At 36.9% G+C, this 26,670-nt stretch overlaps 1 protein-coding gene and 1 long non-coding RNA gene across 3 annotated transcripts in view; one reads left to right on the top strand and one right to left on the bottom strand.

Annotated features, from left to right (window-relative positions):
* vimar (visceral mesodermal armadillo-repeats) overlaps window positions 1–26,447 on the bottom strand; it is a 92,332-nt gene extending 65,885 nt beyond the window's left edge. The window contains exons 1-4 of one of the 2 annotated variants that reach the window (XM_053781092.2): window positions 25,995–26,447; window positions 20,514–20,609; window positions 17,713–17,840; window positions 7,353–7,482 (exon numbers count right to left, since the gene is read on the bottom strand). In XM_053781092.2, coding sequence (XP_053637067.1) covers window positions 7,353–7,482; window positions 17,713–17,840; window positions 20,514–20,609; window positions 25,995–25,998 — 358 coding nt within the window. In that variant the 5' untranslated portion in view covers window positions 25,999–26,447. The remainder of the gene's footprint in view (window positions 1–7,352; window positions 7,483–17,712; window positions 17,841–20,513; window positions 20,610–25,994) is intronic. The other variant, XM_053781094.2, reaches the window with a different exon arrangement.
* The window catches only part of LOC138852718 (uncharacterized), a 299,461-nt gene that overhangs the window by 59,162 nt on the left and 213,629 nt on the right, over window positions 1–26,670 (top strand). The window lies entirely within an intron of this gene.

Raw genomic sequence — 26,670 nt, forward strand, 5'->3', positions numbered from 1 at the left:
TGGTCTTCCACCAATTCTTCCACATCCTCCAAATTCACATCCAACCCCATGGAACTCCCCAGTGCCACAATTGATTTTACAACAGACATAGGCTCATTAGGGTCAGTCCCAAATCCTTCAGAATCCCTCTTGTCGACACAATATGGCCACAATTTTCTCCAGGCAGAGTTCAAAGTCCTGGTAGTCACTCCCTCCCAAGCCATACCTATAAGGGTTATGCAGTGGAGGATGCTGAAGTGTTCTCTCCAAAATTCCCTTAGGGTCAAGTGAGTGTCTGTGGTCACAGTCAAGCACCTGTGAAACATTGCTTTTGTGTAGAGTTTTTTAAAGTTTGCAATAACCTGCTGGTCCATGGGTTGGAGGAGAGGAGTGGTATTCGGGGGCAAGAACTTTACTGTGATGAACCCAAACTCCTCGAAAATTAGGTCATCCAAGTTTGGAGGATGAGCAGGTGCATTGTCCATTACTAGCACGCACTTGAGATCCAATTTCTTTTCCAGGAGATACTCCTTCACACTAGGGCCAAACACTTCATTGAACCACTCGATGAAAATTTCCCTCGTGACCCATGCCTTACTATTAGATTTCCAAAACACACACAATTTACTCTCCATAACATTGTTTTTCCTGAACACTCTGGGATTTTCAGAATGGTACACTAGTAATGGCTTCACTTTGAAATCCCCACTAGCATTAGAGCAGAACATTAGCGTCAGCCTGTCTTTCATAGGCTTATGTCCTGGCATTGCCTTTTCCTCTTGTGTAATGAAGGTCCTCTTTGGCATTTTCTTCCAAAAGAGGCCTGTTTTGTCACAATTGAACACTTGTTCAGGTTTCATTCCTTCAGCCTCTATGTACTCCTGGAATTCATGCACATATTTTTCAGCCGCCTTGTGGTCCGAACTGGCAGCCTCACCATGCCTTACCACACTGTGTATGCCAGTACGGTTCTTAAATCTCTCAAAACAGCCTTTGCTGGCCTTAAATTCACTCACTTCACCACTATTTGCAGGCAATTTCTTTACCAAATCTTCATGCAACTGCCTAGCCTTTTCACAAATAAACGAAGTCATAAGAGTATCTCCTGCTAATTGTTTCTCATTTATCCACATCAATAACTTCTCAACCTCTTCCAGTACTGGTGATCTCATTTTTGTCAACATAGTTACTCCCTTTGCAACAAAAGCATCCTTTATTTCATTTTTCTTGGCCACTATGGAACATAAGGATGTGTAGGGTTTCTTATACATCCTGGACAGTTCGGCAACATTTGTACCGCTTTCATATTGTTCAATGATGGTTTTCTTAAATTCAATCGTATTTCTCACCTTCTTTACCACAGGCTTGGCACTAGGAGCTTTCTTTGGAGCCATGGAAGCTTATTTAGTACTTGCAAGCACTAAAATAAATGGAATATTATGAAATATTTCGCTGGAGCACGCGAGGGGACCTTCGCTCACTGGTAAACAATGCCAGACTGGCTGCCACCCTTTCTCACGCCGTGCATACGCGTCCCGGACGAACTACGACTCGCGAGTCAACCTATGAAAAGCGAGTCCATGTTTATACGAAAATACCCCTATGATTGGCGAATTTTACGATTGCCGGGAACTACGAAAAGCGGGGGACCACTGTAATGCCTTTCAGGTAGTAGGTTAGTAAACAGCAACCACCCAGGGAGGTACTACCGTCCTGCCAAGCGAGTGTAAAACGAAAGCCTGTAATTCTTTTACATGATGGTAGGATTGCTGGTGTCCTTTTTTCTGTCTCATAAACATGCAAGATTTCAGGTACGTCTTGCTACTTCTACTTACACTCAGGTCACACTACGCATACATATACAAGCATATATATACACACCCCTCTGGGTTTTCTGCTATTTTCTTTCTAGTTCTTGTTCTTGTTTATTTCCTCTTATCTTCATGGGGAAGTGGAACAGAATTTTTCCTCCGTAAGCCATGTGTATTATAAGAGGCGACTAAAATGCCAGGGGCAAGGGGCTAGTAGCCCCTTCTCTTGTATAAATTACTAAATTTATAAAGAGAAACTTTAGTTTTTATTTTTGGGCCACCCTGCCTTGGTGGGATACGGCCAGTTTCTTGAAAAAAAAATATTTAATGCCTGTCAATTTACATAATTTTTGAGTTATTAGGTGGTTATATGAGAACAAAAAATTCCACTTACTGTTAATGAATTAATCAAGCTACTGAAATCTGAATAGGACAATTGTGTCCTAAAGTCTGAGGTAGACAAGAGGATAACAAGTCAACCCAGGAATTGAGCATCCGAGAGAAAAAGAAGAGAGAGAAGAAGAATATGCAAATTATAATTTACAAAAATGTGAATAAGACATTTCCAAAACTGAGGAGTAATGTGGGAGCTAAACTTGCAATCACAGTCAGCATAAAAAAATTCAGGTTAAATTGGTAGGACTTCCAGTTGTAACACTGTTGAACCTATTTATGGCAAAATGCAGTATTAAAATGTAGGGCGAAGTTTGTGGTTATGGGAGAGTGGGTGCAGGAGGAAAGAAGTGATTGGTGGAATGATGAAGTAAAGGGTATGATAAAAGAGAAGAAGATAGCTTATGAGAGGTTTTTACAAAGCAGAAGTGTTATAAGAAGAGCAGAGTATATGGAGAGTAAAAGAAAGGTGAAGAGAGTGCAAAAGGAAAGTAGATGATAGAGTGGGAGAGGCACCGTCAAAAAATTTTAAACAAAATAGGTAAAAACTTTGGAGTGAGATAAACACGTAAAGAAAACCTAGGGAACGAATGGATTTGTCAGTTAAAAACAGAGTAGGGGAGTAGTAGTTGGAGAGCCAGAGATATTGGGTAGATGGCAGGAATATTTTGAGAAACTTTTAAATGTCGATGAAGAAAGGGAGGCGGTAATTTTATGCACTTGCCAGGGAGGTATAACATCTTTTAGGAGTGAAGAAGAGCAGGATTTGAGTGTGGGGGAGGTGCGTGAGGCATTACGTAGAATGAAAGAGGCTAAAGCAGCTAAAACTGACGGGATCATGACAAAAATGTTAAATGCAGGGGGGGATATAGTGTTGGAGTGGTTGGTATTTTTCTTTAATAAATGTATGAAAGAGGGGAAGGTACCTAGGGATTGACAGAGAGCATGTATAGTTCCTTTATATAAAGGAAAGGGGGCCAAAAGAGACTGTAAAAATTATAGGGGAAGAAGTTTATTAAGTATACCAGGAAAAGTGTATGGTAGGGTTATTACTAAGAGAATTAGAAAAAAAGACAGAGAGTAGGATTGCAGATGAGCAAGGAGGCTTTAGAGTGGGTAGGGGATGTTTAGATCAAGTGTTTACATTGAAGCATATATGTGAACATTATTTAGATAAAGGTAGGGAAGTTTCCACTGCATTTATGGATTTAGAAAAGGTATATGATAAGAGGTAGGTAGTAGGTTGGTAGACAGCAACCGCCCAGGGAGGTACTACCGTCCTGCCAAGTGAGTGTAAAACGAAAGCCTGTAATTGTTTTACACGATGGTAGGATTGCTGGTGTCCTTTTTTCTGTCTCATAAACATGCAAGATTTCAGGTACGTCTTGCTACTTCTACTTACACTTAGGTCACACTACACATACATGTACAAGCATATATATACACACACACACACCTCTGGGTTTTCTGCTATTTTCTTTCTAGTTCTTGTTCTTGCTTATTTCCTCTTACCTCCATGGGGAAGTGGAACAGAATTCTTCCTCCGTAAGCCATGCGTGTTGTACGAGGCGACTAAAATGCCGGGAGCAAGGGGCTAGTAACCCCTTCTCTTGTATAAATTACTAAACTTAAAAAAGAGAAACTTTTGTTTTTCTTTTTGGGCCACCCTGCCTCGGTGGGATACGGCCGGTTTGTTGAAAGAAGAAGAATATGATAAGAGGTAGGTAGTAGGTTAGTAGACAGCAACCGCCCAGGGAGGTACTACTGTCCTGCCAAGTGAGTGTAAAACGAAAGCCTGTAATTGTTTTACATGATGGTAGGATTGCTGGTGTCTTTTGTCTGTCTCATAAATATGCAAGATTACAAGTAAGTCTTGCTACTTCTACTTACACTTAGGTCACACTACACATACATGTACAAGCATATATATACACACCCCTCTGGGTTTTCTTCTATTTTCTTTCTAATTCTTGTTCTTGTTTATTTCCTCTTATCTCCATGGGGAAGTGGAACAGAATTCTTCCTCTGTAAGCCATGCGTGTCGTAAGAGGCAACTAAAATGCCGGGAGCAAGGGGCTAGTAACCCCTTCTCCTGTATATATTACTAAATTTAAAAGGAGAAACTTCAGTTTTTTCTTTTGGGCCACCCCACCTCATTGGGATACGGCTGGTACGTTGAAAAGAAAAAAAAATATGATAAGAGTGGATAGGGGAGCAATATGGCAGATGTTGCAAGTGCATGGAATAGGCAGTAAGTTACTAAATGCTATAAAGAGTTTTTATGAGGATAGTGAGGCTCAGGTTAGGGTGTGTAGGAGAGAAGATTACTTCCCGGTAAAAGTAGGTATTAGACAGGGATGTGTAATGTCACCATAGTTGTTTAATATATTTATATATGGGGTTGTGAAGGAGGTAAATGATAGGGTGTTGGGGAGATAGGTGGGATTAAATCATGGGGAATCAAGTACAAAATGGGAGTTTACACAGTAACTTTTTGCTGATGATACTATGCTTATGGGAAATTCTAACGAAAAGTTGCAAAGGTTAGTGGATGAGTTTGGGAGGGTGTGTAAAGGTAGAAAGTTGAAACTGAACATAGATAAGAGTAAGGTGATGAGGGTATCAAATGATTTAGATAAAGAAAAATTAGATATATTGGAGAGGGAGTATGGAAGAGGTGAATGTTTTCAGATATTTGGGAGCTGAACTGTCAGTGGATGGGTTTATGAGGGATGAGGTTAACCACAGAACTGATGAAGGAAAAAAGGTGAGTGGTGCATTGAGGTATATGTGGAGACAAAAAACGTTATCTATGGAGGCGAAGAAGGGACTGTATGAAAGTATAGTGGTACCAACACTCTTAAATGGGTGTGAAGCTTGGGTTGTAAATGCTGCAGCGAGGTGGTGGTTGGAGGCAGTGGAAATGTCCTGTCTAAAGGTAATGTGTGGTGTAAATATTATGCAGAGAATTCGGAGTGTGGAAATTAGGAGAAGGTGTGGAGTTAATAAAAGTATTTGTCAGAGGGCTGAAGAGGGGTTGTTGAGGTGGTTTGGTCATTTAGAGAGAATGGATCAAAGTAGAATGACATGGAGAAACCTGGCAGGAGAAAGCTGGTAGGCCCACATTTGAGAGAATGGGTCTGTGTGGTCAGTGTGCACCATATAAAAAAATCCTACAGCACACAGTGCATAATGAGAAAAAAAAACTCCGACCCTTTTTTTTTAATTAAGATGCCAACTTTGTGATCTATTTTTGTATAGTATTTATGGTTGTATTCTCGTTTTCTTGGTCTCATTTGATAGAATGGAAAACATATTATAGAAAAAGAGGTGATTTTGAATAGTTTTACTATGAAAAGAACCTTGAAATGGAGCTCAAATAGGGGAAATGTTTAATTTTTGCCGATGTTCAAAAGTAAACAAATGATGTTATTTTCCAATAAATGTCCAAGTAGCCATTCTAATATGCAGTCATGAATGGGTTGACATTATACAATTATTACAATATTGGAGTAGTCTGCACAACAGTAAATCTTCGATTTTTTGTTTGAATAAAAATTCAAAATAGAAAGCAAGAGTAATATCAGAAGGGCCTGGAGACGTGACTGATGAACAAAGAAAATGTTATTTTAGAGTCAGGAATGTCTGCATAGTTTATTCTGGAGCCTATTTCGAAATTGTCATATTTTTAATTTTTCGTGAAATTAACCAAATTGCAAATTTCTGACCACGTTATTGGGTTTTTGAAATAGGTAAATGGGCAGTTTCTTGTATTCAATCAATAGAAAAAATGGAGTTCTAAAGAAATAGCTATGAGTTTGGTCAACTGGAACAATGGAATTAGCCGAAAATACACCTCAAAGTGGGCGAAATCGCTGATTCGTAAATATCACCGAGGTCACTAACTTTGTGAGAGCGTAATTCCGTCAGTTTTCCATCAAATTTTGTTCTTTTGGTGTCATTACAATCGGGAAAAGATTCTCTGTCATTTCATAAGAAAAAATAGTTTTTTTTTTTTTTTTTTTTTTTGGGGGGGGGGGGGGGGCGCGATTGTGCGACACCAGGAGACACCTCAGGATTTGAGGTTGCGACAGTCAAGGGGTTAAAGGAGGGGTTTGGGATATTGGCAGTTTGGAAGGATATGTTATATATTTTTATATATGCTTCTACTGTTGTAACTATGTGCCTCTGCAAAGACAGTGATTATGTATGATTGAGGTGAAAGTGTTGAATGATGAAAGTATTTTCTTTTTGGGGATTTTTTCTTTCTTTTTGGGTCACCCTGCCTTGGTGGGAGACAGCCAACTTGTTGAAAAAAAAAAATGGTAATGAGTGTGATTGGGATAAAACAAGTCGCAAGTTTGATTCTTGAACCACCACTCAATTTTTGGGAACTAACATGTTTACTCAAGTGAATACAGTAATACACCTAGGCAATGGATTAAATGGGGAAGAGAGTTGAAGAAATGGAGAGAGGACTGGAAAGGTGAAAGAAATAAATCAAGAAGAATGAGATAGAATGAATGTTTAACATATTAGTACCAAGTAACGTGCAGTGCTTTTCGCAGATCAAATTTTCTTTTGAACAAACTGAAAAATACTAGTAAACTAGATAGTGAGGTATAATGCAATGAATACAGAATAGACAAAAGTAACTTCTTGTTTTTTCACACAGAATAAAACAATAATGAAGTAAGAATAGTAGATATGAAAAAAGTGTTTTTTACCCACATATAACACGAAGCTTATCCCATAATTCTAAATTAGAATGGGAATCACTAGGAGGATCACCAAATGACAAATTTTCTACATACTTTTTTGTGATTTGATGCACAGTATTTAAGATTTAAAATTTTGCCAATTATTTCCCAAAATGTACAAGCAACCAGGCATCCCATCTAATCCTATTACTGTATATAAATTTCTCTCTGGCATGTATTTTTTTGACCTAGATTTTGAACCCATGATTATGCATTTTATATTAAAAAGGAACAGAGGAAGAACACAGCACTCAGGAAATGTAGTCTGTTGCAACATACAGTACCATTAAAACTGCACATGTATGTGCAATGAGGTCAGCTGTCCTTAAGAGTACTGGACACTCAGGAGCCAAATCATGCACCAAGCTTAGCACACTGATGGAGATTATATACAGTATATAAAACCCACCATGTTCATAGCAAATATTTCCCAGTGCTCGACAAGCCTGCAGGGCCACTTTCGTGTTGCTGCTTGACATTTTCTCCACTAAGATTGGCACTAGACCACCAGTCACACAACCTAAACGGCAACTTTCAACCTGTGGAATGAAAAAAAATGTATGTACTAACTGTCCCTCAGATGGGTAGTTTTTTACACCAAAGAACCTGTATGGCATATTGTACAGTGATTGTGTATGGATGTGCGTGCACACACACATATGCATGCACACATGCACGCACATACATACATACAAAGTAACCACAGGGGGAGAGGATGACTTTGTTCAGGGTGCCTTTCATGCAAAGCAACACTTCTTCAGGAGCAGTGCAATGAGGAAATTGAAGTACAGTGGAACTCCAGTTTTCGTACTTAATCCGTTCCAGAAGGTCGGTCTAAATCCGAAACATACGAAAACCAATATTTCCCATAAAAAATAATGTAAATACAATTAATGTGTTCTAGACACCCAAAAATATTAACAAAAAATAATTTTTTTTAAAGGTTAACTATAGTTTTACATACAGAAAACAATGAGAAATAAATATAAATGACTAATTTTAATGATAAATGAACATTACATACCTTTATTGAAGACTCTTGTTGATGTATTGAAGAAGGTGAAGAGGGAAGAATAATTTGAGGTTTACTGTCTGGAAGGGGAATCCCCCTCCACAAGGCCTTCAGGTATCAAAGCCCTCTCTGGGATTACTTCCCTTCTTTGTTTTTTACTGGCACTGGGCCCCTGCCTTATTATTAGCTATCCACATCCCACACAATTTACTCTAGACAACATTGTTTTTCTTGAACAATCTAGGATTTTCCAAGTGATACACCAGTAAAGGCTTCACTTTGAAATCCCCACTAGTGTTACCAGAGAACAAATGAGTTAGCCTATCTTTCATAGGCTTGTGTCCTGGCAGTGCCTTTTCTCCTGCATAATGTAGGTCCTCTTTGGCATTTTCTTCCAAAAGAGGCCTGTTTCGTCACAAATGAACACTTGATGGGGGACGAATCCTTCAGCCTCTACGTACTCCTTGAGTTCATCAACGAATTCTTCGGCCACACGTCTGTCTGAACTTGGAGCCTCACCATGCCTTACAACACTGTGTATGGCACTACGCTTCTTGAATCTGTTGAACCAGCCTTTGCTGGCCTTAAATTCACTAACACCAGCCCTCGTTCCAGGTATTTTCTTTACGAGATCCGCATGCAACTGCCTTGCCTTTTCGCAAATGATCGACTCCACAACACAGTCTCCCGCTGTTTCTCGTTGATCCACACCAACAGCAACTTCTCCACATCTTTGACTGTTTGTAATCTCTGTTGCGTTAGCATATTTACCCCTTTTGCAACTTTAGTTTCCTTGATTTCTACTTTCTTTAACAGCATGGAACAGAGTGTTGATTTCGACTTCCCATACATCTTGGCAAGCTCGGCTAAATGTATGCAACTTTCCTATTTTTCTACAATCCCTTTCTTGAATTCTATTGTTTTTCTCACCCTTCTTTACCAGAGGGCTGGCACTAGGAACTTTCTTTGGGCCCACGGTGGCTTATTTCGCAGTCGCAATCAGTAAACAAACACAAAAATTGTGAAATGTTTCGGATGAATGCTCACTCAACCAGTGACAGAGCCAGGCTGAGACATGTACGTGGCGGCATCCTGGGTGGGCGGATGAGTCTGATACGTACAATTTCTGGATAGAGGTATGAAATCTGGACCAAAATTTTGCCCAAAAAAGTGTTCTAAATCCGAACTGTACAATATGTGGACTGTACGAAAACCAGAGTTCCACCGTACAAGATATCCCAAACAGACGTGTCTGCTTATACAGTGGACCCCCGGTTAACGATATTTTTTCACTCCAGAAGTATGTTCAGGTGCCAGTACTGACCGAATTTGTTCCCATAAGAAATATTGTGAAGTAGATTAGTCCATTTCAGACCCCAAACATACACGTACAAACGCACTTACATAAATACACTTACATAATTGGTCGCATTCGGAGGTAATCGTTATGCGGGGGTCCACTGTATATCCCAGCTAGGAAAGAAGGGAGCCAGTCAGCCCCAGGCTTCACCAACCACCAACCCTTAGATGCCAGAAGCCCAGGGAAGTATGTTTAAGAACAGCAGAAAATGAGACTTAAGTCCATAAGTGTTGAAACATGGTGGTAAACGAAAGATTATACCCTTAACGATCTGTCAAATATAAAAAATAGGACCACTGAATATCCCTATGTTTTCTCATGCTTATAGCATTATTCTAAACAACGACGCCATGTTTATGACGTTTCCATTATGCACAGAAGTACTTACTCATAAATCTGACACAAGTGACTAGTAAATGCTTATTTTTTTAATTTTTATTTATTATTTTATTTTATTTTTATTTAAAAATTTGTGCACACATACAGAGGTACAAAAAATACAGATAAGAGCAGCATGCCAAAGCCACTTATACTATGCATAGCATTACGGGCTGGCTTAAAATTAACTTAAGATGAACTAAGCAATGATGACATCAGTGATAAAACTTTAATGTAAACAGATTACTATAAAGCACAAGTGAGTATTACAAAGACAGGTCATATGGTTGTATGCATTGTTGTACATTCAGTGGAATGGAGTATTCTGTTAGGTAGTGTATTTAAAAAATAATAAAGTTAGATTGGGTTTTAGGTTTAACATTTATGTGATATAATTGTGAGAAACATTTAAGATATACAATTTATAAGGTTCAGTTATTCAGTATTTATTTGGTTTTGGGTGAGTAAGTGATCTTTGAGAAGAGACTTGAATTTATAAACAGGTAGTGTTTCTTTTATATTTACAGGTAATGAGTTCCAGATTTTAGGGCCTTTTATGTGCATTGAGTTTTTGCATAGTGTGAGATGGACACGAGGAACATCAAAGAGTGATCTGTGCCTTGTGTTATGGTCATGTGTTCTGTTGAGGTTGGCAAGGAGATGTTTGAGGGGAGGGTTAATATCAGAGTTAAGTGTTCTATGTATGTAATAGGTGCAGTAATAAGTATGAATGTTTTGTATGGTGAATAGGTTTAGTGTATTGAATATTGGTGGAGTGTGCTGCCTATAGTGAGAATTTGTTATCATTCTAACTGCAGCCTTTTGTTGGGTAATTAGTGGTCTGAGATGGTTACTTGTTGTTGAGCCCCATGCACAAATTCCATAGGTGAGATAGGGGTAAATAAGAGAGTGATATAGGGCCAGGAGGGCTGACTGTGGAGCATAGTACCGTATCTTCGATAGTATGCCTACAGTCTTGGAAATTTTCTTAGAAATTTGTTGTATATGTGTACGAAATTTGAGTCTATTATCAAGGTGGATTCCTAAGAATTTTCCCTCTGTTAGCTTTGTGATAGGTGATCCGTTTATCATTATGTTAAGAGGGACATCTGTAGCTCTGTTACCAAACTGCATGAAGTAGGTTTTGTCAATGTTTAGTGTAAGTTTGTTAGTCCTCATCCAGGTAGATATTTTCTGTAATTCGGTATTTACAGTATTGGCTAGCGTGACTGGGCTCGGGTGGGAGAAGACGTATGTAGTGTCATCTGCAAATAGTGTGGGTTTGAGTAATTGCGAAGCATTTGGTAGGTCATTTATGTATAGGAGAAAGAGAAGAGGGCCAAGGACACTTCCCTGTGGGACACCAACTGTAATTGGTTGTGCAGAAGAGTTTGCCCCATTTGCATACACATATTGGCTTCTGTTGCTGAGGTATGACTTGAGGTAGTTGAGGGAGTGCCCTCTTATACCATAGTGTGACAATTTTACGTGGAGCAAGTCATGGTTAACTGTATCAAAAGCTTTACGTAAGTCAATGAAGATCCCCAGTGGGACTTCTTTTTTCTCTATTGCAGTGTATATATGTTCTAGCATGTGTATAATAGCATCATTAGTATTTTTATTTGGCCTGAATCCAAATTGGCAGGGGTTGAGTATGTTTTGGGAGATAAGGTAGGAGTAGATTCGTTTATGAATTAATTTTTCGAAGATTTTTGAGAGAGGGTGTAAGTTGGATATTGGCCTATAGTTATTCAACTCTGTTTGGTCTCCTCCTTTGTGGATCGGGGTGACCCTTGCTATTTTGAGTACTGTAGGGAAGGTGGAGGATTCAATGGATTTGTTAAAGAGTGTTGCAATGATTGGTGATAGCACTTGTGACACTTTTTTGTATATAAAGGGTGGTAAGGTATTTAAATCTCCTGCCTTGTTTTTTAGCGTGTTGATAATAAGGGAGACTTCGTATGGGTTAGTCGGAGCTAGGAACAGTGTGTTCGGGTAGTTGCCAGTGAGGTAGTCATTTGGTGGGGTATCTGAGCTTGGGATTTTATTGGCAAGGTTTTGTCCTATAGTGGAGAAGAAGTCATTGAGTCTGTTTGCTGTTTCTGTTGGTGGGAGTTGGGGTTCATCTGATTTTGCTAATTTTATTTCGCTATTTCGTGATATCTTTTTTGTTCCTAGAATTTCTGATAGGGTTTTCCAGGTCTTTTTTATATCACCTCGTAAGTTGGATAATCTGTTCTCATAATACAATTTTTTTGCCCTTCTTATCAGGCTGGTTAGGATTGACGAGTAACGTTTTGTTTGGTCTCTGGTTATGTGACCCATTCTGTACTGTTTTTCATATTGGTGTTTTGTATTTATGGATTTGAGAATGCTGGGTGTTAACCAGGGACTGTTCAGTCTCTTAGCTGTCATCTGTTTAGTTTTTTTAGGGCAGTGCTTGTTATAGAGGTATTGGGTCTTTTTTAGAAAATTATTAATACATTCGTCAATATCTAAATGCTTCAGAAATGCTTAAAACTTTTAATAATCAAACTGAGTAGGTAGCCCCACCCATCTTTTTAAGTAATAGTTTAAATTCAATTGAAAACAACTGGGCCCGACTGAATTACCAAATAAAATCATTGCCTATATGATGACAATGAGAATGGGGCATTTATGGAAAATGGGGCTAAGCTCAGGTAAACTCAACAAAATGAAGTTTTTTCTTTTCTTTAAATACTTAGTCCCCAAGGAACTTCGAGTTTCACAGCAGAGATGTCAAAATCAAAGGCAAGGCACAGGAAAAACAGGCTCACATGGGAATGGTGATACACACTTAAACAAATAACAATCAAAGTAATTAATGCACACCAACACACCTGTTCACCCTCCTCAACCTATTGGGAGAACAAATGGTCTAATGCATTTGGTGTGCCAAGCCTGACTAGTCAAAAAACAGAATTTTAACATATAGAGGCAGGCTGTTGTCCTGATGTCTGTCCTGAATCATAATATTTAACCCTTTCAGGGTCCAGAGGCCAAATTTCAAAGTGTGCACCAGGGTCCAAGAATTAACCCTTTCAGGGTCCGTCCCGTAGATCTACGGCTTTACGTTCAGGGTCCAAACCGTAGATCTACGCCATGAGCTCAGCTCACTCTGATAAACTGTGAGTGGTACATTTGGGCCTAGATATGAGAGAATACATCTATGTGGTATGTGTGCACCACATAAAACAGATCCTGCAGCACACTGTGTATAATGAGAGAAAAAAATGAAATCATGATTTTTCGATTAAAACAGCAACTTTGCAGTGTTTTTTCGTATGTTTTTTATAGTTGTATTTGCGATTTCTTGGTCTCATTTGATAGAATGGAAGACATATTACAGAAATAGAGATGATTTTGATTGGTTTTAGCACTGGAAATGGCTTGAAACTGAGCTCAAAGTAGCAGAAATGTTAAATTTTTGCCGATATTCAAGAGTAAACAAACGACCTCACACGTCTAATACACGTCAACTGGTGGGTCTAATATACATTCACAAATATGGTGATGATATTTATACAATTATTACAGTATTGCATAACAGTAAATCTTCTATTTTTTGGTGTGAATAAAAATTCATTATGTGAATAAAAAATCAAAATGGAATTTATTTGTAAAGCCTCAAAACATAACTAATGAACAGAGGAAATGTTAGTTTAGTGCCAGGAATGCCTACATTGTTCATTCTGGACCCTATTTTGAAATTGGAATATTTTGAAATTTGTGTTAAATTGGCCAAATTAACAATTTCCGATCACTTTATTTTGTAGTTGAAACAGTTGACTTGGCGATTTCTTGTGCTCAATCGATAGAATAGAAGTAATACTAGTGAAATAGCTAAGAATTTGGTTGATTGAAATAATGTAATTGGCCTAAAATGGGAGTCAAAGTCGGCAAAATCGCCGATTCGTAATTATCGCTGACACATCAAAATTCGCGAGAGCATAATTTCGTCAATTTTCCACCAAATTTCGTACTTTTTGTTTTATTACCTTCACAAAAAGATTCTCTACGATTTCATAAGAAAAAATAACAAATTTTTTTTTTGAAAATTCTTGGACACTGGTGCGTGACTCCAGATTTGGGCCTTGGACCCTGAAAGGGTTAAAAAAAAAAAAAAAAAAAAATTGTTATTTTTTCTTATGAAATGGTAGAGAATCTTTTTCTGAAGGTAATAAAACAAAAAACATGATATTTGATGGGAAATTGACGAAATTATGCTCTCGCGAATTTTGATGCGTCAACGATATTTACAAATTGGCGATTTTGCAGACTGACTCCCATTTTTGGCCAATTACATTATTCCAGTCGACCAAATTCTTGGCTATTTCACTAGTATTACTTCTATTCTATCGACTGAGCACAAGAAATCGCCAAGTCAACTGTTTCAACTACAAAATAAAGTGATTGGAAATTGGTAATTTGGCCAATTTAACACAAAGTTCAAAATATTCCTATTTCAAAATAGGGTCCAGAATAAACAATGTAGGTATTCCTGGCACTAAACTAACATTTCCTCTGTTCATTAGTTATGTTTTGAGGCTTTACAAATGAATTCCATTTTGATTTTTTATTCACATAATGAATTTTTATTCAAACCAAAAAATAGAAGATTTACTGTTATGCAATATTGTAATAATTGAATAAATATCATCACCACATTTGTGAATGTATATTAGACCCACCAGCTGGCGTGTATTAGATGTGTGAGGTCGTTTGTTTACTCTTGAACACTGGAAAAAATTTAACATTTCCACTACTTTGAGCTCAGTTTCAAGCCATTTCCAGTGCTAAAACCAATCAAAATTATCTCTCTTTCTGTAATATGTCTTCCATTCTATCAAATGAGACCAAGAAATCGCAAATACAACTATAAAAAACATACGAAAAAACACTGCAAAGTCTCTGTTTTAATCGAAAAACACGGTCTCAGTTTTTTTATCTCATTATACACTGTGTGCTGCAGGATTTGTTTTATGTGGTGCACACATACCACATAGATGTATTCTCTCATATCTAGGCCCAAATTTACCACTCACAGCTTCAGAGCTGAGCTGAGCTCATGGCGTAGATCTACGGTTTGGACCCTGAACGTAAAGCCGTAGATCTACGGCATGGACCCTGAAAGGGCTAAGGCAGTTGGGAGCATGTGTGAAATTATTGGGTTTAAGATTATGTACAATAGCCTCAATCAAGAATGCAGCCTAAGCTATTATTATATAATGCAAGGCTATCATGTTTTATAACTGCCGATTCTAAGGTGTTTTTATCCAGTCATGATGCACTAGGAATTATAAGTCTGTCTTCCGACCATTTAGCAGGTGTGTTACATACTTGTATGTGATTAAATATGTTAGATTCTTACGCTGTCTGGATCAAGTATTGGTGTTGTGTTACACTAGATTCAAGGGATTTACCAGCTTGTCAGATGCAAAATAAATTAAAACTGCTGCAACCCACTCTGTACACAACTCCTGCCATATTTTTTGGTGAATTCTTAAAGACTATGTGTATGATATATCTTTTTAAGAGCTTTTGTCAAAACAGAAAAGTTCTCATTGAATGGAAGAACTAATACATTCCTACTTTGTGGAGTTAACCCAGGGTCAGTCCTATAATGAGTCTTCCTACCTGCTATCAAGGTTTTTTCTACAAACTCCCTAAGGTAGAGAAGTCGCGTCGCAATATCATTGAGTTTTGTAATTTCCTAAAGACACTTCAGGCTACAAATGTACAGGGCTCATGACATAGAACTATGCAAAGGACCCTGGTCTCGGTGACACCATTCTGTGTGACAGCCACTGGAAGGGTTAAAAAATTTAAAAAAATTTTGAAACTTCTAGGATTCATTAAAAATCAGCAATTACTAGTCAATCATATTAGATTTATGAGTTTACGTACTTATACACAAATAACCCACACATATGCGGGTTATTTGTGTATTGTTCCAGTCACGGTATTGTGCCTTTTTTGTTATTTAAGTACTTATAAGTGTAATGGAAAATTCGCAGAACATGGCAGAGTTGTTTGGAATGCCAAAAATATGAATGAAGTATGTTATTGCTTCTTTGAACAGAACAAAGACATTTGACAGCTCAATAGGGGTACAATCTTCCATTTACCACCATGTTTTAATGCTTATGTGCTTACCTGCTGTTTTCTGTTTTTCTTAAAAGTACTACTTTATGCCTCTGGTACCTAATGGTTGGCAGTTGGTTGAGCCTGAGGCTGGCTGGTCCCCTCCTTTCCAAGCTGGGATGTGTTGGCAAGCACACCTGCTTCAGCAATTTTGCACTTCAATTACCTTATTGCACTGCTCCTGAAGGTATGTTGCTTTGCAACATAAAATTTCCTTTCCTTAAGCAAAGTCATCCTTCCCCTCCCCCCCTATGGTTACTTTGCACTGTGGACTGCTCACCTACAAGTGTTGCAATATTACAATCTTTATTTGTTTATTATGTACTATAAAGTGTACTTATAAACTACTGTACTATGAAACAGTGGCATTATTAACCCTTTCACTGTCAGTGTCGTATCAGTATGGCTTACAAGCCAGTGTTGGTGCCGTATTAATACGCCAAAATTTTAGCGGTTTCAATTCTAGTGGGAGAAAGCTGGTAGACTTACACCTGAGAGAATGGGTCTGCATGTTCAGTGTGAGCAGCATAAAAGAAATTCTGCAGCACGCAGTGCATGAGAGTAAAAAACTTCGACTTTGTTTTTGGATCACAAAGCCGACTTTGAGGTGTATTTTCATATGGTATTTATGGTTGTATTCTCATTTTCTTGGTCTCATTTGATAGAATTGAAGATATATTACAGAAACAGAGATGATTTTGACTGGTTTCACGATGAAAAGTACCTTTAAATTGAGCTCAAACTAGCGGAAATGTTCAATTTTTGCCAATGTTCAAGAGTAAACAAATGACGTCACCGTCCAATACGTGTCCAACTGGCCAGTCTAATACGCAGTCACAAATGGGTTGACATTATTTATACAATTACTACAATAATGCAGTAGTCTGTATAACAGTAAATCTTCTATTTTTTGTGTGAAAAAAATTCAAAGTGGAAAGCAAGAGTAACACAAGAGGGGCCTGGAGAAGTGACTAATGAACAGAGAAAATGTTATTTTAGTGCAAGGAATATCAGCATTGTTTATTCTGGACCCTATTTTAAAATTGGCATCTTTTGAAATTTGTTAAAATTGTCAAATTTTAAATTTCTGACCACTTTACTGGGTAGTTGAAATCGGTAAATGGGCGGTTTCTTGTACTCAATCAATAGAACAAATGGAGTTCTAGCAAAATAGCTATGAGTTTGGTCAACTGGAACATGGAATCGGCCAAAAATGGGGCTCAAAGTGGGTGAAATCTCCGATGCATATAGTACATCACCAAGACTGCTAACTTTCTGAGAGTATAATTCTGCAAGTGTTCCATCAAATTTCGTACTTTTTCCGTCATAACCACCGGAAAAAGATTCTCCATCCTCTCACAAGAAATTTTTTTTTTTTTTTTTTAATTTTTTTCAACGCTGAGAGCAAGTTTGTGAGCAGGGGTCTTGACAGTGAAAGCGTTAAATCAATAATGACAAAGTACATAAATACAGTGGAACCTCAAATATTGAACTTTCTTCATTCCAGACAGCTGTTCGGGTGCAGTTACCGAACGAATTTATTCCCATCAGGAATAATATAAATTAGATTAGTTCATTTCAGACCCTCAAAAATACACTTATAAAAGCACTTACAAAAATACACTTACATAATTGGTTGAGTTGGGAGTAGTTTGATATTTGAGGTTCCACTGTATTAAGATAAATACCCCTTGTATTAGGGTTTGTGAAGACAAATTATTTTCAAATAATTACATTAAAAGTGGGATTAAAATTTTCAAATTTTTCCAAAGTTGCAGAAATGCAACATTACAAAGGTGCATGAGTTAATCACATAGTACAGTACATGTATACCTGAACCTATCTACCATATACCTTGGCCAACTCAGCTACTAATTCGGCTCCCTTTCCTTGAACCTCAACTACAGAGCTTTGAATGGCTGCTACTGTAAGTGGTAGAATCCCTCCTGCTACCAATTCCTCACATACTGTAGTGCTGTCCTCTAATAAAAAATAAGAAAAGAAAGAATCAGAGAACTTCTGTAATTGAAATGTTTATTTATGCAATGAAGAATCTGCCTAATAAACTGACACATTTACCACACAATTTTCTCTGGATATCTCACTTTTGCATTTCACAAGTCAGTTAATCAAAACAAAAATTACTGAATCTGACTTCAGTAACTATGGAAAATTCTCAACTAACAACACTTTTAAGAAAGTTTAGTGAGAATATGTTCTAAGAACAGTTTAAACTTTTAGTGACATTTTTAATACCATGTCAAAAAATTATTAGCCATTTACAATCTATTACTAACCAAACTTGTACATGTATAAGGGAAAACAGTGATTATTTTTCTTTACATTATTCTAGTGATAAAAATCATTAAAGTTGTCTGTTTTTATTAAAATTTTCAGATTTAACAACTTGCCTAAAGGCTAAAAGAATTACTATTTTACTGGGAGCATCAAAGGAGCTAAAATATACTGTCAAGTATAGTATCTGAAAATACAGAAATGAAAACTATGCTAACAAAATATAAATTAGTCATATAGTAATCTATGTGGTCATGTCATAAGAAATTGTAAAGTGCTCATAATACAGATCAGTGATTATTCATTATTCAGCAATCAGTTATGCAGCTTCCAACATTATCTGGTGGTCTTGTTCAATCCTGCAGCTAAGTGAAAAAAAGAAAATAAAATAAAAACAAAAATAAAAATGATTTGATCATCTGGTGTATTGAGAATTTGTAACACCCTCTTTTCCAGTAGGGGCCAGATAAATGATGATCTACTGCACATTCATCCTTTCAAATCTACAGGGAGGATGTGGTCCTAAAAGTTCCATGAAACTAGAAACCTTAAATAATATAAAAAATCTCTTAGCTGACTGTCTATCAAGCAAACTGTTGACTAATTAAAGCCAGCAAATTTGAAAGATTGACTGTACTTTTTTTTTTTTTTAACACATCAGCCATCTCCCGCAAAAGTAGGGTGACCTAAAAAAAGAAGAAACACTTTCACCATCATTCATTCAGGCACAGTCTTGCCAGAAGTGTGCCATCATCATAGTTCAGACAACCTTCTGAACTGCAATATGCCCACCCATCCTCCATAAAGCAGGCTCTGTACTTCCCACCTCCAGGACTCAATTCCAGCTAACCAATTTCCCTGAATCCCTTCATGAATGTTACCTAGCTCACAGTACAGCAGCACATCAAATCATAAAAACCATTTGCCTCCGCTCACTCCTATCTAACAAGCTCACGCAACTCTGTTGGCTGTCCAGACCTCTAGCACTCAAAATCTCACTTGCCCCTTTCCTCCAAACCTTCCTGGAATGACCCCCCTACCCTCTCTCCCACTACCCCATCCTATTTTGCTATGTCCTCTCTATATGTCCAACCCACATCAATAACCCATCCTCTGTTTTTGAATAATACCTTAGGTAACCCAACACCTAATTTCCATATTTTTCAATTTAAAAAAATAGTCAATTAAATATGTCTTAAAATACCAATAGTCACATCATATGCATACTACTACAAATTCTTTTACTATGAGCAAAGATATAGAAGAAAATGAATAGAACACGATTTTTAAGTGGACTGTTGCCATCACAAAGATCTAACTACTGCACTGCATTAATAAATGAATAAACTCAAAATAAGTAAAAATAAACCTAGTAGGAAGCTAGCCATCACTTTATTGGGAGCAAAACAGGCACTGAGGGAGCTAAAAGGAAATCATAAATTTATCTAGTTGTAAATGGTATTGTGATAACGACAAACTGGAAAAGAATACGTGTGTACATTTCAGAACATTTATTAAAGGAAACATTTTGCCACAAGTGACTTAATCAGTCTAAGGACGGGTGAAGCCACTTGTGGCAAAACATTTTTATTTTTAAATGTTCTGAACTGTACACAAGTGTTCTTTTCCACAAGTTCCACATACCAAGGTATATTTCACAATTTCACTATGGACATTTGATATAATGTAAGGCACTTTTTGCTGTAAAATAAATTGAAAAAAAAAAAAAAAAAAAAAAAAAAAAAAAAAAAAAAAAAAAAAAAAAAAAAAAAAAAAAAAAAATATTATTATTATTACTAAAAAGCTCCAGAGGAAAGAAACAACTTGGTAAGGCTTACCTTACCTGAAGATCCAGGATGAAACTACAATAATTTAATCAGTTTAAAAGACCTTGCTTTTCTAGCAACTTTCCTATATGAAAGGATACTGGAGTACAGTGTAAATCCTGCTGCCCTTTGCATGCAATAATTCATTTTCCTCTGATGTCCTGCTTAAAGATACTTACCCAAAATTAATCACTTGCAAAGGCTGACAGCTAATGTAGATGGCTTTATTCTTGCAGTCACTTTAGACCTGGCTTCCTTACTGACTATTTGACTTGTCAGACTAGCAGCTTACATTATTACACGGGGGGAGCACTACAGTGCCAGGGGCAATGGAAGACATTTGGTTTCAAACCAAAAGAAGGGAAAGGCAGGTCCATTTTCCTGAATCAAGAGCCCCATCATGGCATCAATGAACCTTCCCTGAATGGTATTACAGTATGTTGGATACATTAAAAACATGAGTAATTTAATACTGAATATGTTAGTCAGTTTGTTCTAAAAGAGAGTTGATCAAACCTAATTACAAGTGCTTACCCAGTTCATGGAGTTGGTTGATCAGTTTCTCAAATGGCTCAGGAGTTGGGTCACCTGCAGTCACACGAAGTTTCTCAAGGCTGGCAGTTAGCTCCTCTAATATAATTAAATGACGTTAGAAATCAAATAACATAAAATAATATAAAATAGTTAAAAAATAGCTTACTATACAATGTACAATATATAAATTCTAGAACCAATAAATCAAAATTTTGGTGGGAATTTTGCCAGTATCTACTGAAGTGCTTAAACTTCAAGTACAGTACTGTATCTACTACTGTACTTAGATACTATAAGTATACTATTTTGTACACAACATTATGATTCACTCACACATAAACAAATGCATGGTAGAACGCTATAATGAGATTCAAGAGTTAATAAGTGTTAGAGCCATTATTAATTTAAAAAACAGTATATGATTTTACAGTACCAGTAGACAGAACACAACTCTGCATTACAAATAAGGAATCACATGTCATGGGAGAAGCTAAAATTTGACAGGATCTTCCAATCTTGCCTAACTATTTTAGAAATAGGAAATTGTCCAAAATCAGTCACAAATTCTGTCCCATATAGTATACTGTTACATCAACATCCTAAAACAAAGATAAAAAAAGAAAGCGTGTGTTCTGGAATTGAACCATGGACACTCAGTGTGCGAGGCAAGTGCACTGCCAAACAAGCCAGACTTACCTCACCTATGCTATTTATGCTTAGGGATCCACTACAGCAAATCACTTAAAGCCAATAATAATTCAACAGAAAGTGGCTGTATGAATGATAACCAAGTCTGGTGCCATGTGACACACTCCCCCACTCTTCAAGTCTATACTTAACCCTTTGAGGGTTTTGGCCATACTAGTACAGCTTACGACCCAGGGTTTTTGACGTATTAGTACGCCTAAATTCTAGCGTCCTCAAATCTAGTGGGAGAAAGCTGGTAGGCATACATATGAAAGAATGGGTCTATGTGGTCAGTGTGTGCAGTATAAAAAAAAATCCTGCAGCACACAGTGCATAATGAGAAAAAAAATAACTTTGATCGTGTTTTTGGAATAAGGCAGCGACTTTGCACTGTATTTTTGTATGGTATTTATTGTTGTATTCTAGTTTTCTTGGTCTCATTTTATAGAATGGAAGACATATTACAGAAATTGAGATGATTTTGACTGGTTTTACAATGAAAAGTACCTTGAAATTGAGCTCAAAGTAGCAGAAATGTTCGATTTTTACCAAAGTTCAAATGTAGAGGCCTGGTCACAGACCGGGCCGCGGGGGCGTTGACCCCCGAAACTCTCTCCAGGTAAACTCTCCAGGTAAACAAATCATGCCAAGCGTCCAATACACATCAACTGGCAAGTCTAATATTCTTTCACAAGTGCGCTGATATTATTTATACCATTTCTACACTAATGCAGCAGTCTGCATAACAGTAAATCTTCTATTTTTTGTAAGAATAAAAATTGAAAGTAGAAAGCCAAAGAAATATAAAAGGGGCCTGGGGATGTGACTAATGAACAGAGGAAATGTTATTTTAGTGCCAGGAATGTCTTTTTTGTTTATTCTGGACCCTATTTGGAAACTGGCATCTTTTGAAATTTGTGTGAAATTGGCAAAATTGCTAAATTCTGACCATTGTATTGGATAATTGAAATCAGTAAATGGGTGGTTTCTTGTACTCATTCAATAGAAAAAATAGTCCTAGAGAAATAGTTATGATTTGTCGACTAGTACACTGGAATTGGCCGAAAATAGGGCTCAAAGTGGGCAAAATCGCCGATGCGTAAACATCGTCGAGACCGCTAACTTCACGAGAGCATAATTCCGTAAGTTTTCCATCAAATTTCATACTTTTGGTGTCAATATGATCGAGAAAAGATTCTCTATCTTTTCATAAGAAAATATATATATATATATTTTTTTTAAATTTGGCCAACCCTGAGAACGAGTCTTGGAGAGGGCCTGTCGACCCATAAAGGGTTAAAAATCATTTATACTACTGTGCATACATATACAAGGCAATCAATTTTAATATTAATTCTACTCTAAAATTCTTCTTGATAGCTGCAACAAAACTCATTGGCATAACACAAGACACAAAATATCTATGATATTCTCCGAGTCTGACTCAACCTGTGTAAAAACTCAATACAATACACATCTAGAACTCTGGAACTCTGCCTGAAGATTCCAGAGGTTACCTGTCTGCCAACCACTTCAAAACTACTGTTAAAAAACACCTTACTTGAATGTAATCCTGACAACAATTTATTATGCCAAATAAATCATAAAACCCTGCCTTTCATCTCATATTGTCCCTGTTCTTGTTCCACCCATTCTTCAATTCTCATTTATTACTAGATAAGTATACATTATCTCATCATATTTTGTATCAATTCAGGTAAATAGCTTCATCCTTATTGTAATTTTTATTAGAATTTTATTTTGAATTACTGAATACTTTTAATATAGCATAAACTAATTATTCATACTTTCATGTACCTTGCTATGATTTTATCTGCTGCATATACATTTGAGTCATTCTCACTGAATTTATTTTACTGGGAATATCATTAATGTCCTATGTACATATTACATATGTAAAATAGTGCCTCATAACATTTGTAATAATTCATGTTACTAGTTTCACTCTTATTGTAATTTTATTCTGAATTAACTGAATAATTTTAATACATGTATACAGCATAATCCAAGTGTTCTTAATACCATGTACCTTCCTATAATTTTATCTGCTTCATGTAAATTTGTTGTAATAAGCTTTCTCAGCACATCTCTTACCTGAGTAGAAATAGCATTAGTTGGACATGGAACGGATATAAACCGTAAGGTTTACCCATGGCACAGTTGGTAATGCATTCAGCTCACATACTGAGTATCAGTGGTTTGGTCTCCAGCCAGGAGGAAATGAAGATGTTTCCTTACACCTGCTGCCCTTGTTCACCTAGCAGTAAGTAGGTACATGGGTGTTAGCCAACTGTTGTGGGTCACTGGGCTTTGAAATGTGCTCAGATAGGATAACAGCTCTTAGCCTGTAAAACTGTGTTGGGCTTTGAAATGTGCTGAGATAGGATAACAGCTCTTAGCCTGTAAAACTGTATTAAAAAAAAAGTCATTCTAGAAATGTTAGGTTTAAGCTTGCCCAGAATGCTCTGCATAACTAAGGGGCTTTCCATGTGATACAGTATATAATATAATAATATTATATATCAACTTTGTACAAACGACTGATGGACTGATATTAAGCGAATAAGGACAACAGGTATACGGAGAGTTGCCCATAAGATTCCTTTCACCAGGCAATCAAATCAGCATTAGACTCTTAACCAAAAGTTGAGAGTCAAATGCTTTAACACTAAGCTACAGGATACAACTGTTGAAGATTTTGTTCAGATTATTAACTTGAAGGGTTAGTAACCAAGACATATTTTTACTGAGGTTTTTTTAACCCTCTCCCCCAGCATGCAACACACCAGTCGACTAACACCCAGGTATCTACTATACTTAACTACTAGATGAACAAGGGTAGGTGTAAAGAAACAAGCCCAACACTGCCACCTTCTCTGGGTGGTGAACTCCGATCCCTCAGTGTGTGAGTTGAGATTGCTACCAACTGAAGAGCAAGCACACCATTTAAATTTTTTATTTGGGAACTTAATTTGGTAAATATTATTTAGCAGATATTTGAATGGGAGCATAAGAATAGCAGTGGCAGCTACTTTCCCAGATATCATGGAAAAAGTAATTTCATTATATTTGTTAATGATTCCAAAGATCATTGTTTCTGAGGCTCATTCCTGAGCCAGGCCCTCCCCGCCTGGAAAAAAAATATTACAGGAACAAGAACTATCAAGAAATGGTAACAAATAATGAAGTCACAGGTAAAAAGTATCAAAGAAAAAATTCACAGGTATAAAAGTCTGATAAAATCTGATTAATTTAAACATGGTCAGAATAGGTTAAGTTAGGTTAGAGTCATTATGCACTTTAATCTCAGGACAGAACCACATTAACATTACACACATACCACAAAATATCCATATCCATAACAAAGGATAATAATTATTTATCAATAGATCAGCTATAATAATAATAATAATAATAATAATAATAATAATAATAATAATAATAATAATAATAATGCATTAAACAGTGGTGGGTGACTGGGTTGCTCACTGCAGCCTCACCACCAACAACATTGACCCATGCTCACCTGCATCACTACACTATTTTTCCTTATATAACTTACTCTAACCTGATCTAATATAGAATAATAATGACAGGTAATGATGAAAAATAGTGGGGTGATCCATGTTTGTGTGGGTCATTATTGTGGGTGGTAAGGCTGCAGCTAGCAACCCAACTCATCACTGCTGCAGAGTCGCTGCTCAAAGTGTTATTTTTTTAATTATTATTACAGCATTATTATTATTACTATTATTGTGCTGTGTTATTATGATTGATATGTTAACAAATAATAATTTCTACAGCAGAAAACTGTATTTCCTCTGTTACAGATATGGGTATGTTTTGTTTGTAAAGTTGATGGGGTTCTGTCCCGGCAATCAAGTACATAATGACACAGATTAGGTTAGTGAAATTAGATTACGTTAAAGTAAATTAAGCTGGGTTAGATTAGGTTAAGTTCAGTTAGATTAGATTAGGCTAGGCTAGATTAGGTTAAGTTCAGTTAGATTAGATTAGGCTAGGTTGAATCAGGTTAAGTTCAGTTAGATTAGATTAGGCTAGGTTGAATCAGGTTAAGTTGTTATATTAGGTTAGGCTATGTTAGACTGAGCTAGATTAGGTTAGGCCATGTAAGACTGGGTTAGATTAGGTTAGGCTATGTTAGACTGGGTTAGATTGGGTTAGATTAGGTTAGACTATGTTAGATTGGGTTAGATTAGGTTAGGCTACGTTAGATTAAATTAGGCTATGCTAGATTAGATCAGGCTATGTTAGATTGAGTTACGCTATGTTAGATTAAGTTAGGTTATGTTCGATTAAGTTAGGCTATTTTAGATTAAGTTAGGCTATGTTCGATTAAGTTAGGCTATGTTAGATTAAGTTAGGCTATGTTAGATTAAGTTAGGCTATGTTAGATTTAGTTAGCTTAGTCAGGTGTGCCGACACTAACTACAAGCACTCTTGACTTTTTCATCTCGACACCCAAAACTGTGACTTTTCTTCCGTGACTTCATTACTCAGATTCAAAAAAACACATTAAAAAAAATAAGTGTATATATACCGAACGTAATTAAAAGTTTGTAGGACTTACTTGCTAGCGTACATGGTCGTGAGAAAGAAAAAAAAGATCAGCACTCCTGCTACAAAGTAATGCTAATGAATTCAATCATAAAAAATAAGTTAATAGCAAAAGTTACTTGTTTTACTGATGTCTACATTCAAAATGAGACGACAGAAGGAAAAAAGGAGATGCGAGGAGTTGGCGAGACTTACCCATTATGATGTGTTGCCTCGGGTGGTCACACTAGTGGATCACTGAGAGGAACAATCTCCTAACTTCCCGGTGCTGAGCTACACTCCTCCACGTCCTCACTGCTCGCTGACAATCACCATGAAACACTAATGACAAAGCGGATTTCTTTGTGCTGAAAGAGTGGTAACCACAAGTCAACTGGGGAGCTGGCCACGCCTCTTGCAGCCTCACACCTCCCTTAACTCACACTGCTGCTCTTCTTCCTCACCATCCACGCCTCAGTCTGCTGTAGTTAATGGCTGGCACAAGGTCAGGGGTGAGCTACAGCGCTGCTTAGATCAAGACGAGCCATAGAGATAATTCAGACCGGTTTGAAGGGTTTGTCAATGATTGTTTACACGTTGTGTGAACCGAGGCTGTGGTCAGCATCATGCTTCACCATCATGCACATAAGACGGTACCAGTCTCGGATGATCTCTCACCTCACTCGAATACACTACACCAGTAAAAAAAAAAACATATATATATATATATATATATACATACATATATATATATATATATATATATATATATATATATATATATATATATATATATATATATATATATATATATATATATATGCTATTTAAAATTAATTTCTATCAGTATATGTACGAGACTGAAATATTGTCAATTAATACTTTACACAAA

Source organism: Cherax quadricarinatus, chromosome 15 (genome assembly GCF_038502225.1).
Source record: "Cherax quadricarinatus isolate ZL_2023a chromosome 15, ASM3850222v1, whole genome shotgun sequence".
Lineage (NCBI taxonomy): Eukaryota > Metazoa > Arthropoda > Malacostraca > Decapoda > Parastacidae > Cherax > Cherax quadricarinatus.